The sequence below is a fragment of the Cynara cardunculus genome, unplaced genomic scaffold, assembly GCF_001531365.2.
Source record: "Cynara cardunculus var. scolymus isolate 2C unplaced genomic scaffold, CcrdV1 Un_Scaffold_3614, whole genome shotgun sequence".
Classification (NCBI taxonomy): domain Eukaryota; kingdom Viridiplantae; phylum Streptophyta; class Magnoliopsida; order Asterales; family Asteraceae; genus Cynara; species Cynara cardunculus.
Window position 1 is genome coordinate 32,604 of NW_020201544.1, and position 12,443 is coordinate 45,046.

Consider the following 12,443-nt stretch of genomic DNA (forward strand, 5'->3'; position numbering starts at 1 on the left):
CCACCAAAAATAGGTGGAACAAGATAGGACAAGGATGAGATAAAAACTAAATAGGCGGACACCGGTAGCCACTGCCAACCACCGTCAGCCACCTCCACTACAACAACCTCCACCACCTCATAACCACCGTCGGCCAGCAACCACCACCGCCCGTCGCCACCACCACTACCACCATCGGTTACCTCCACCTCCACCACTACCACTGCCCACCACCATCACTACCTCCACTACATCGGCCACAACTACCTCCTCCACCACTGTCGGCCGACACTACCACCACTATCCACCATCTTCACGACGTCCACAACCACAGGCGTCCACCAACCACCACTAGCCCATGCATTCTTGGATCTCACACCGATAACCTCATCCCCTCTATTTTATTACCATCAGTATCGAGCCTACCTAATTTTTCAGTAAGTTTATTATTTGTTACTAAACTTACTCATAGTTCGGAAATATCATTTTTATGCCCTTCACTAGATGTTGTATGATCAAGAACTAGTCTCTAGTTTTGTCCAAATTGATTTCCGACACTTTAGTCTCTAGTCTTAATCTATGCTCGAGATCCACTTTTATAGTGTCACTGTGTGGCACATAGCTTGATCCCTTCCTAACTCTGGTACAATTATGAATACATCATCCTTATTCTTGTTAATTGAGACCTAGGTATTCTTTATCCATTCACGAGACATCCTCCTTGCCTAGTTGCCTTAGGGGATATACATTAGATAATCCAGTGAGCCATACTACACATGCCTCCCTTCAAACTTGTAGGAATACCATGAGACCCTAGAACTTTATATGCCTCCATATTTCTTAGCTGCTTCCATCATTTTGAACACTACACATATACATCTTCTGTTAGCATCTTTAAAAGAGTCACCAAGTTCTCTTATACACTTATTATCATTTCCATGAACAACTTATCAAAATTCTCTTGATCATCCTCTAACCTTGCATCTTTGACTGTAAGTCTTTGAATCTCATCCTTGATGAATTTATATGACTGATATCCCTAGGTTTCTATTCTTTCACCATGGTGAATGTGTATAATCCCCTTCAATGCATTCAGTGTGACTTATGGAAGTACCTCATGTTAGATAAATTTTGGTGCAGCCATACAACCTGAAGTTGGTGTGCATGAATGACTTGGCTTCACCTGTTTGTATCTCTTGTTAAGTTGTCTATTGCTCAAGACATGCTTTTGTCATGCGACAGTTTTTGTTTATTTAACCTGTCTGTATGCCGCAAAGATATCATCATGCTATTTTGATGCCAAAATTCCAACTTCCAAGATGAGATGAAAATTTTATCCCAGGAAATATTTTCAGAAATGGCTCCATCTTTGTTCAAGCCTTGTTATCCCTTGCAGAATCTTTACATATGTAGCTATTGTCTTAAACTGATTAATGGAACTGTCCTCCTGAATCATATTTCTCTTTTCCATTACTCAAATAGAAAGTGTCTTGATTAAATTCTGGTTCAGATGAACTCTATATGCATTCAAGGAGGTATTTCAGTTTGTTCAATATTTGCAATTTGTTGGACCATAAGATTTGTGCGTGTTAATATTTATAGGTTGCAGGTAAACATGCAGATATGTCAGCCACATCCAGTTTGTAGAGAATGGAATTTAGCATTTAATGTGGAGACTAATCAATGACTTAGATGGAGTTATGCTTTCCTAGTCAGAGCCCACACAACAGTGAAATGGCAATACACATGGAGATATATAGATTCATTTTTTTAATATTGAGACAATCGTTCACTATATGGTGGTTAATGTTATTTTTTTCCTTGAGAAATAGAGCCAGTTTTTAAATGGTTGACAAGTACACCTTCAAAATGTGAGCTACAACTGCTGTGACATTTTTTTTTGATTAACCTGGATATCCAACCCGCTGTGCGAGCCGACTAATCTTAGGGCGACCACCTGCTTTGCAGATAGCCCGGAGTCACCGTATTTGAACCTCCGTGGCCACAAGGGGATTTTTATTCCTCCTTGGATTTGAACCTGGGACCTCCTGGTACTTTTGACCTTTGGAGCCAAGCTCAAACCAATCAGGCACCACCCTTGTGGTTAACTGCTGTGACATTGTATTCCCTAAAAACTCAAGCTAGTCTGACTGTAGTCTTCTATAACAGAATTGATATTATTCATGATTTTTACTTGCCTTTTCTGATATTGTTCATCTTTTTTTTTTTTTTGGTGCTCTTTGGTTGTTGAATGTTTCTCTCTCGTCCTTTTTTTATGGGGCGGGGGGGAGTTCACAGCCATGGACCTTCATTCCTGACAAATCTTATGGAACATCTTGCAGATATATGATTTTAACAGAGATTATAAAGATGTTGGTCTCGCCAGGTTCACAACAAAGTACTTTGTTGTGAGAAATTGCCTGCCTAATGCCAAGTCTGACATGCTTCTGTCAGCATGGAATCCTCCTCCTGAATGGGGAAAGTATGTAAATATTTCTTCTTCTGTAGGATATTTGCATAGGTTTTGAATTCAATCTGTCTGCTTTTGCTCTTCATGCTAAGCTTGGTGATGATTTTATTTATTTTCGGTTTAAAGCAAATTTATGCAAATTATACGACAAATGTATTGCTATTGATGTTCATGATATTCAAGTCTTGATCATGAAAATCCTTCCATTCTTATTGTTCTTGTTAACCAAGATGCTAGTCTCTATTCCCCTTATGACTTCCTCTCGTTTTTGGAGCTCCCTATCTCCATATTCTGTACATGGATTCCAATAACTGTTTCTTGTCATGCATGCTTGAATCTTTCTGGAGAAAAGATAGTTTAGTATGTTAGTTCTACAGTCTGTATAAATACTTATTGAGGTTAATTAGGTTCTTAATATGCTTCATATTCCCCTTAGGTTTCGGCTACGTGAGTGATGTACTCCATACGATTTATGGAAGCACCAGTTTATATCTTCTTTTTTATGCAACAAGGTGTTGGATCCTGTTTCTGAATTGGACTGTTTGAAGCTTTTCAGACCTCCTATAATCACAATCTAACCCTCAACAGCTGCTATAAGACCCTTGATGTCATGTATAGAACCAATTTTAGCTCTGACTGTTCTGTTCTTGTTATTCCTCTTTGCAACTGATACAAATGATTGTATCTATATAATGTGAAAACCGTCTATAAATAGGTACATCAACAGGAAAGATAAATATTAATGGATAAACATGAATAAGATCAGGCTGGGCTAGGACTCTGGATAAACTAGGATTCTTGATGTTGATCATGGGAGGTGTCGCATATAGTTATATGACATGTGAAGATGCAATCAACTTAGATGGAAAGTTCTGACCCTCGAAGTGTCTTGTCAAGACATTGGCAATCTGATTTCTTGTTCTAGTCCAAACTAGTTCAATAGATGCAGGTTTTCCTGTTCTAACAAATGTAGTTACAGTCAACCATAATAAATTTTATGATTCAGGAGGCCGCTTATGATGTTGTCCGGGTATCGAACTCATCTCAATATGCCCTAAAATAGATCCTCAAGTTTTGTTCTCTACATTCTTTTAAGCATTAGAGCAGAGTTCTTTCAGAGGAGAGTTCTGATGGCTGTTTGACTGTTGCTACTTGCCGCTGACCACAACGTTTTGCTCTGTTCTACTTAATAGCCTGTTTATGACCTTGTGGTTCTTATGTATTGTGAAGATCTGTGATATATGTTATATCTTATAAGTGATATGTCTGTATGCTTTGTCTCTCGTTATTAGCAAATTTACTGGAATAAACTGTAGAACATTTAACCTGCCAAAATATAGGGTCGAGGGCTGTGTTAACTAAAAGGGATCTGATGACATCTGTGAGATGTGTAAAAGATAGAAGAAGGGTAGCCTGTGGAATTGAGGCTCTTAAAAAACTTGAAACTAACCAACAGGTGTGAGACTGTTCGCCAATGTAATTCAAAAGTGGTGTTGGAAATCTAATGCGTAACGGACTTGTTTGTAGTGTGAACTCATAAAAGAAGATGCAACCAGAGTTTTAAGTTTGGTGATATTCTTGTATGCTTATTTGCTTTTAGCAAGTTATTGGTGTATGGTCTGGAAAAGTTTCACATGCCAAGTTACTGGGCTGGAGGATTTTGTAAACCAAATGCATCTAATCTTATGTTGGTCCACAGTGCCTCAGTTTATTGTAAATTCCTCACAGCTCTTAGTTATATTTGTATGTTCTGCTTTTAACCTAACACTTACTTTTTGCGGCTGCAGAAAGGTGATGCTTCGAGTAGATGCAAAACAAGGAGCTCCAAAGGATGGCAACTCACCTATTGAATTATTCCAGGTACTAACTCCCACTCGCTGCTGCTCCTCCAGTTTCCAAATGGGGAATAGCCAACTTTCACCGTCTTGATGATTTCTAAAGTTAAAATTGTCGAATGATGATGAAGAAGCTACATGTTAGAGGCAGGGAAGAAAACATGATTTTGCCTATGTTCTATGACATGCTCCTTTGGGGCTTCTGACCACATTCAAGTACTCCTCAAGGTGGTGAAGTCCTTACAATGTTCAAGGATACCTATGCCTGTTACTGTTATAGGAATTTAGGGTTCCTAAGCACTCGTATGATATATATTTTATATATACATAATATGATGTGATGGGCTGGGCTGATGTTTAGGTGTTTCAACACTTAAATAAATTAGCATTTAGCCTAGTGAACTACTAATAGCTATCAAATATTACGAAAATCCTCTAACAAAAATCATCAAGTTCGAGCATGGAGATCAATTATGCTCAACGTGGGACAACAACACTTAACAGAATGTGGAACAAAATTGTTTTCTGGAAATTCATTTAGGCCTACTTGAGAGAGGGGTATATGCACCGGTGGCATTCATAACCACCTTCCCTTGCTCGAGATGGACAATGTTCATATGTGGAATTAACATTATTATGTTTTCATATTAAGACAATTTGTGCAACACAAGTTGGAAAATCTGGTAACACTGGTTTACTTATCCTTTTCTTCCAGGTTAGCTTTTTTTTCTTCTTGGATATAAAATTAGTGGATCTTACTTATACAATAACCCTACTACTTGAGTTGTTGGACTTATTTTTTTAGATTTAGCATGAACTGCAAATATTGATAATAGTAGTGAACAAGAAGTCGATAAAATATTTGTACTCGATCCATTTCATAATTGAAAGCCACTTTTACGAATTTCCATTGATCAAAGATACATGTAGTTTATATTAAATGTTACTCTTTTTCTAATAAAAACAATTTCTCAAAGTGAATTCTAATATTTGGTATCATGGAAGTATTAGTAATAGAAGTATCTAGCATGTAGTAGTTTATATTAAACGTCTCTTATGTGCTGTGTACTAATTAAAACTACTGCTTAATCATTATAGGTGGATATTTACCCTTTAAAAATACATTTGACGGAGACGATGTACAGAATGATGTGGGAGTACTTCTTCCCAGAAGAGGAGCAAGACAGTCAGCGGAGGCAGGTTAGGAGGTCTTCCTTTATCGAGTAGTTCAACCCATATTTTTTCCCCAAACTTTAGAAACCGCAACAATTGAATATATCTTTTTGACAAATAGGAAGTTTGGAAGGTCTCAACTACTGCTGGTTTACGACGGGCAAAAAAAGCCTCCACAGTGAATGAGGCTTCTGCATCAAGCAGTCACTCAACAAAAGAATTAGAGGGATCTTCCAGATCTAACATTTCTGCTCTGCCATTAACATCTGGGAGCAATCATTCCTGCCATGCTGATTCTATTCATGTGAGTTTTTGATGTCCTTTATAATGATAATGTTTCTGCCTAGATAAATTACTTGTCAGGTTTTGCAAATGTGATTCATTTATTAATGTTTTTAACTACAATCAGAATCATTGATAAGACTTGCGTGGTGAAAGTTTCTTACATATGTTGCATGTTCTGTAAATGCATATCACAATTTATCGTTGATTATCATGCAGGCATCAAAGGTGCAGAATGTGAAAACCACAGCACCCGAGTTAGGACGAACTTCTTCTTTTGACCGAACGTGTGAAGAGGCAGTAGCAGAATCTGTTACTAACGAACTTATGCTACAACTCCACTCTTCAGGTATTGCTCCATCAAGGAGTGAACCAGTTGGAAGTCTAGAGCAACAGGATGAGTCAAGTAAAACTAAATCAAAGGACTCAAAAACTGCAAAAGCTGCACGTTCTTCTCAAGAAGAAAAGAAATTAAGCAAACCAACTGACGAGAAAAGGTCCAGGCCAAGGGTAATGAGGGAATTTCATAATATCAAGATTAGTCAGGTTGGTCAGTTATATGAGGGCTTGTTTTTCAAGTGTAGGTAGCATTTCTTACTGTTTAGTGACACATTTTCTTTCATTCTAATGGAACAGGTTGAATTACTAGTGACCTACGAAGGCTCTAGATTTGCTGTAAGCGACCTAAGGTTGCTGATGGATACATTTCACCGTGTAGACTTTACTGGAACTTGGAGGAGGCTGTTCTCAAGAGTCAAGAAACATATAATTTGGGGGGTTCTCAAATCAGTCACAGGAATGCAGGTCAATAACATATGCTCTCATTTTTATTAAATGATTTAACATTAGATTACCCTTGCTTGCCCATCAGCTGATGACTTGCCTTTTTCACACTTGTTGCTTATTTTCTGCAAATCACATTCTTTTCCCTTTCCTTAAAAGCGTTCATGCATTTATGTTTTCAGATTATATGGTAATAGTCCTATAGATCACATCATGAGAAGTGTTCAAAACCTTTCATCACTTTTCATTGGAGAACTTCCACAATCTAATTGAAGAGGCTAGCAGAAAGCTTTGGTTAGGTAGTGGAAGTCACCCTTAGTTTAACTGTGAATTCTTACAACACAACATGGACTCTACTAAAATTTCCTTACCATTATTGATGTTTTTCTCACAGTAGTTCCAATAAACAAGGACAATTATGCGAGTAGCATAAACTAGATAAATATTGCCTGATGTGATCTCTTTACAAGGGGATAAAATATGTTCTATAAAATATTTGACAAATCTACCTGCAGGGTAAAAAGTTCAAAGATAAACTACATGGTCAAGGCAAAGAAACAACCGTGTCTGGTATCCCTACCACCGATCTCAATCTTAGTGACAGTGATGGTGGCCCTACTGGTAGAGAAGATCAGGTTCCAATAACTTGGCCTAAACGACCTGCTGATGGGGCGGGCGATGGATTCGTCACCTCAATCAGGGGCCTATTCCATACTCAGCGGCGGAAGGCTAAGGCCTTTGTGCTCCGGACAATGAGAGGTGAAGGAGAGAATGATCAAATGCCTGGTGATTGGAGCGAAAGTGATAACGAGTATTCTCCTTTTGCCAGACAACTAACCATAACGAAAGCTAGGAAGCTGATAAGACGGCACACGAAAAAGTTTCGCGCAAAGAAAGGTTCGTCTCACCTGTCTCTTTCTATATCTAAAGTCATTTTTCGATTCTTTGAGTTTCATTTACCTTTTTTTCTCCCACGGATCTACATGTTCAACATTGTTTATGCTTCCATATTTTGTTCTGCATTTCAAGCCGGGGTCTTCACGGAAATAACTGCTCTACTCTTCGGTAGGGGTGTAAACGAGCCAAGCCGAGTCAGTAGTAGGTTATTCGAGCTCGGCTTGAAAAAAATATGCCAGGCTTGAGCTGGACTCGAGCTCGAATAACTTTTTCAATGTAGGGATTGAGCTCGAGCTCGATTTTTTTTTTGAGTTGTCGAGCTCGATGCTCGTTTATGGGCTTGTACTCGCGATCATTTAATTTGTTTATTGGCTCGAGGTTTTTAATATTTTTTTGTATTATTCTTGAACATATGAGTATTATATTGGGCTCAAAAAGGTCATATGCTTGAATGGCTCGGCTTGGCTCGAAAAATATAATCGAGCTTTCGAGTGAGCCGAGTCGAACATTTGTTTGATGAAGCTTTACTCGTTAAGTTAAACGAGTTCTATTTTGTATTCGAGATCGACTCGAGATCCATAATTATGAAGCTCGAGCTCGAGTAGCTCGTTTATACCCCTACTCTTCAGGGTAGAGGTCAAGTCTAGGTACATTTTACCCTCCTTGGACCCCACCGCCAGGTAGGATATACGGAGTTTGTTTGGTTTGGTTTATTTTGTTCTCCGCTCTTTGAAAATCTAAAATTTGGTCAAACCAACAGAAATTCATAAATCTGTGATTAACCGGCCTTGTGTTTTAATTGATCAGGCATATCTTCACAGCAGAGAGATTCGTCACTTCCATCGTCACCGATAGAAACGACACCATATGAGAGTAACTCTTCTAGCGGATCCGATCCTTATGAAGACTTCCTCGAATACAAAGCTGCCCAAGAAAAATCACTTCCGTTACCTTGACCATGCTCCAAGATAACACAGAAACGAACATCTATAAATTTTTGCAACGCCTTGCCAACAGTAACGAGGCCACGAGTGATTGGACCCCGGCTCTATCGGTAAGGCTGAGTTTTTGTATGATCAAAAGCAGGTTCAATTCAACAGTTGGTGTAGATATAGAAGGATTATGATTTATGAGAGTTATATATATAGCATGATGTATCCGTCCTGCTTTCGTGCAACCAGAACACGAACATCAGGCTCTGAACCGTCAAGAGTTGGATGGTTGTCCCTGAATCTGATTTGTATATTTGAGATGGAAATAAAGGGGAAGCTTCCCTCGGTTATTACTATTAGTATATATTTTTGAACAAACTTGGGAGGTTATCAAAAGTTTATGGGTCGTATCTGCAGCTGCCCCTGGATACAAATTTGTCTTGGCAAATTGCGTCATTTCGAGCAAGCTAATTCATCAAAATACGCAGGCATCGATCCCCTAACTTACGATACTCCGTATGCATTTTGCCTGTTCCGGTGGTGGTCGAGATCATTGGTTGTTAGTAGAACTTTGGTTACTATTGTGATTGACTACTGCGATTGGAGACTCATTAGGTGCAGTGATGGACAAAAACCGGTTCCGGTCGAAACCGGTTAAGGTATAGTGTAACCAACCGCTTATGGGCCCTCGGTCCCGACCATTAAAAATAATTTATTTATTTTTTAATTTTTTTGATGATATATATTTTTAATACATTGTAAAATTTGTAATTGGGTCGTTCAAATACACTTTAAAAATGCATTTTATTATAATTAAAATTACGTTGTCTTACAAAATTACATTCTAAAATTATTTTAAAATACACTTATTTCATCGATCATCATCGGTATCCCATGTCGGATTGATTTGAAGAGTCCTGTTCTTTTGAATTCTTCTAATAGCCTTTTGATCATCAATGTTGAGTTCCTCATTATTGTCATATTTTGAGTAAGTGTCGTCGGTATCGGTAGTTGGCGACGTGCTTAGTCCCATGACGATTTCATTTTCTTCCAAATTTTCTTACACTGCTTCAATCTCCACTTTTAACGATGTCGTGTGTTGAATTCTATCAATGTTATCCAAATAATCTTTCAAACAGTTGCAACGTTCCACGGACTCCGGGCTTAGTCTTGTCTGACGTATCGAAATGATCCTGCCACTAAGAGAAAAAACTTCGAAGCTACGATACTAGCTTAGATTGTTAGTATATCACGTGCTATGCATGCCAAAACTGAGAATTGAGGTTGATTTTGTTTCAGAAAATCTAAAAGATTAATTTTTTTCAAAATCTTCGACATCATTTGTGAGGCATGCGGCCATAAAGTTAGTATGCACATACATATTTAGTTCACCCAAATCGTTATCAAATCGACTTTTTTTACGTGATTCATTTAACACCTCGTTAGTCATCAACTCTTTCCGACTTTGTCGATGCCACCAGAAGAACTAGAACCCGCAAATCCACAACTTGAAGAGCTTTATTGTTGGTTTCCTTCTTCATAAAAATGTTTATAATGATCAAATAAATCTTGAAAATTACGATTAAACATACGTTTTTGTTCCGTTGAAAAAGAATTATTTGTAGTTGTATCTAAACCAATGGCCATACATATTTGTGTAATTAAAACTTCAACACCGATAACATTTAAATACGGGTTTAACGCCTCAACACAAAGAAAAACAAATGAGATGCTTACAAAATATTTTGACAATTTCTTTTTCATTAAATTCATCAACCTTCCCCAATCGTGATGGTCTTCGTATTGGGCAATCTTACATGCCAAAATATACATTTGGTTTAAAACTAAATGGCTTGTTGGATAATAAATGCCGGATAAAAGTGTTGTCGCATTTTTAAAACCACCTAAAATATCGTACAATCCTTCAACTACGGCCCAATCAAGATTTATAATAGAATTTTGCGGATAATGGTGTCTATAAAATGAAAAAATTATAATTTTTTTTGTTTTATCAAAATTTCAATCATAAAATAAGTCGAATTTTAACGATTGAGCATATCGAACCTCGGTCCCAAAGCTTTGAAACCAACGTCTTCGCAATATTTTCTATATTCCGCATTCATTTTCTTACCCTTTGTGAAAATTTGCCGCAACATAAGTCTAAACTTATCTATTACGGGTTTACAAGTATTTGAACCATCTTGAACGGCTAAGTTATTATGTGTGCACAACAACGTGTATGAAATAATTTACCGTTTAAAATAGGGGTCAAATGACACTTTAATTTTTCCACACATAGATTGCTATTACTAGCATTATCAAATGAAATGCTAATTATTTTAGTAGTTAAATTATAAAATACAAGACATTTTTTAATAATTGAAATTGATGTGCACCCGAATGTGGAGCACCAAATAGCTCAAACGCGATTACAAGTTTGAATAAATGCCACGATGAAGGCTCAATCCAATGTGTTGTTATACATATATAAGAAACCGGAAATCCGTATGGTGCGGTCTATATATCACACGTTAAAGAAACGTTGTTAGACAAAAGAGAAAACATTTGTTGCATTTCACCTCAACACATTTTAATTACATCACGTCTAAGAGTTTGATGACTTACCGGCTTGTATCGTGGTTGTAGTGTTTTTTGGATCAACTTCGTAACATAAGGGTTGTCGAAATGTTCGAAAGGCAACCCGACTTGAATGACACATTGTGTTGTTATTTGGCGGTTCAACTCGGCATCATATGACCATATTTGACCTCAAGTGTCAAGTATCGGTTGGTTTGAATCGCCCCCAGACCTCAACCCCAGATACATTTTTTTGGTGTGCTGCCTTAAAGTAGAATTTCCTTCCGCCGTAAGGAGAGCTTGACACATTTTGCACTATGTCTTTCTTTTCCCGTTTGTGAGGACCACCAAGTTGTATGAATTCCAAATCTCGAACTTTCTTCCATGTTCGGCGAGAACTTGGGCAACTTGTTCGTTTGATGCATCATCTTGTTCGTTTGATGCATCATGTTGTTCACTGGTCATTTTGTATAACAAAGAGAGAAATAAATGAGAACTGTGAAGTGGAAACAAGAAATGAATACGAGTCGAAGTCACATAATATAGCGAGAAACCGAGAATTGTGAACGTTTTGCGAATTGAGAACTTGGTATGTAAACCCCTCAATCAGTACACTTATATATATAGTGTTTAGAAGGCAAAAAATACAAAAAAATGGTCAAAAAACGGCTAGTTTTTTTTTTTTTTGAAAAATAGCGGCTATACTTAAAAAAAAACGACTATATTTTTGAAAAATCGGGCCGGGCCAAGCTGGTCCATAACCGGTCCCGGTCCCGTAAAACCCTCCAAATCATGAACCGATCCTATAACCGGTCTAGTCCAAGGCCTGGCCGTTCTTTTGCCGGTCCCGGTTCCGATCCTCCGACAGTCCCGGGCCAGGCCGAGCCAATTTGACCATCACTAATTAGGTGGATCTAAAGATGCACAAGGCTTTAGGGACTAGGCCTTCCAAGCCCAGCTTTGGTAAGCAAAAACACCTAGGTTTAACCACAAGGGTTGTAGTGTAGTAGTTGAGACCCGGGAGATGTGATGGAATATTTCATTAGTTATTGGCTCAATTCCAGGTGTTCACAACAATTGTGGTCACTGAGTTTATTTGCAATCAAAATTTATTGTGATTAGTCTGGACATAGCCCGAGACACCTTTCCAATAAAAGAACGTGTATGTTTTTCGCGTCGGGTTTTGGGCATGAAAATAGATCTGGATGAGCTTTTTCCATGACAACTTAATTGGGCCTTGAAAAAAATTGGTCTGATCGGGCTCTAAGGCATTACCTGGGTCTAGGCTTGCACTTGTCAAGCGTGGACACTTTTTCGGTTGCTACTCTTCGTTGCAATCAACTGTCCCCAATTAGAGATGCACAAGGCCCAGGCTTTTTATTGGGCTTGAGTGCGGACTCTCAAGTTAGAACTTGATTTTCTAAGCAAAAGAAATGCACGGGGGACTAGTCTTTGGTTGTGAAAACGAGCTTGATTCAAGTCTTAGAGGTTGGGTCGGGCCTTAGAGTGAGCTTT

The 12,443-nt window shown here is 38.2% G+C and overlaps 1 protein-coding gene across 7 annotated transcripts in view; it reads left to right on the top strand.

The window, feature by feature from the left end:
- LOC112503711 (protein SABRE) overlaps positions 1-8,707 on the top strand; it is a 33,352-nt gene extending 24,645 nt beyond the window's left edge. For 5 of the 7 annotated variants that reach the window (XM_025107697.1, XM_025107698.1, XM_025107699.1 and 2 more), the window contains 8 exons: positions 2,322-2,461; positions 4,237-4,309; positions 5,383-5,484; positions 5,579-5,761; positions 5,959-6,285; positions 6,376-6,543; positions 7,038-7,419; positions 8,227-8,707. In XM_025107697.1, coding sequence (XP_024963465.1) covers positions 2,322-2,461; positions 4,237-4,309; positions 5,383-5,484; positions 5,579-5,761; positions 5,959-6,285; positions 6,376-6,543; positions 7,038-7,419; positions 8,227-8,375 — 1,524 coding nt within the window. In that variant the 3' untranslated portion in view covers positions 8,376-8,707. Of the gene's footprint in view, positions 1-2,321; positions 2,462-4,236; positions 4,310-5,382; positions 5,493-5,578; positions 5,762-5,958; positions 6,286-6,375; positions 6,544-7,037; positions 7,420-8,226 lie in introns of those variants that run through there. The other 2 variants (XM_025107701.1, XM_025107703.1) reach the window with 2 other exon arrangements.
- Positions 8,708-12,443: the final 3,736 nt, after the last annotated feature.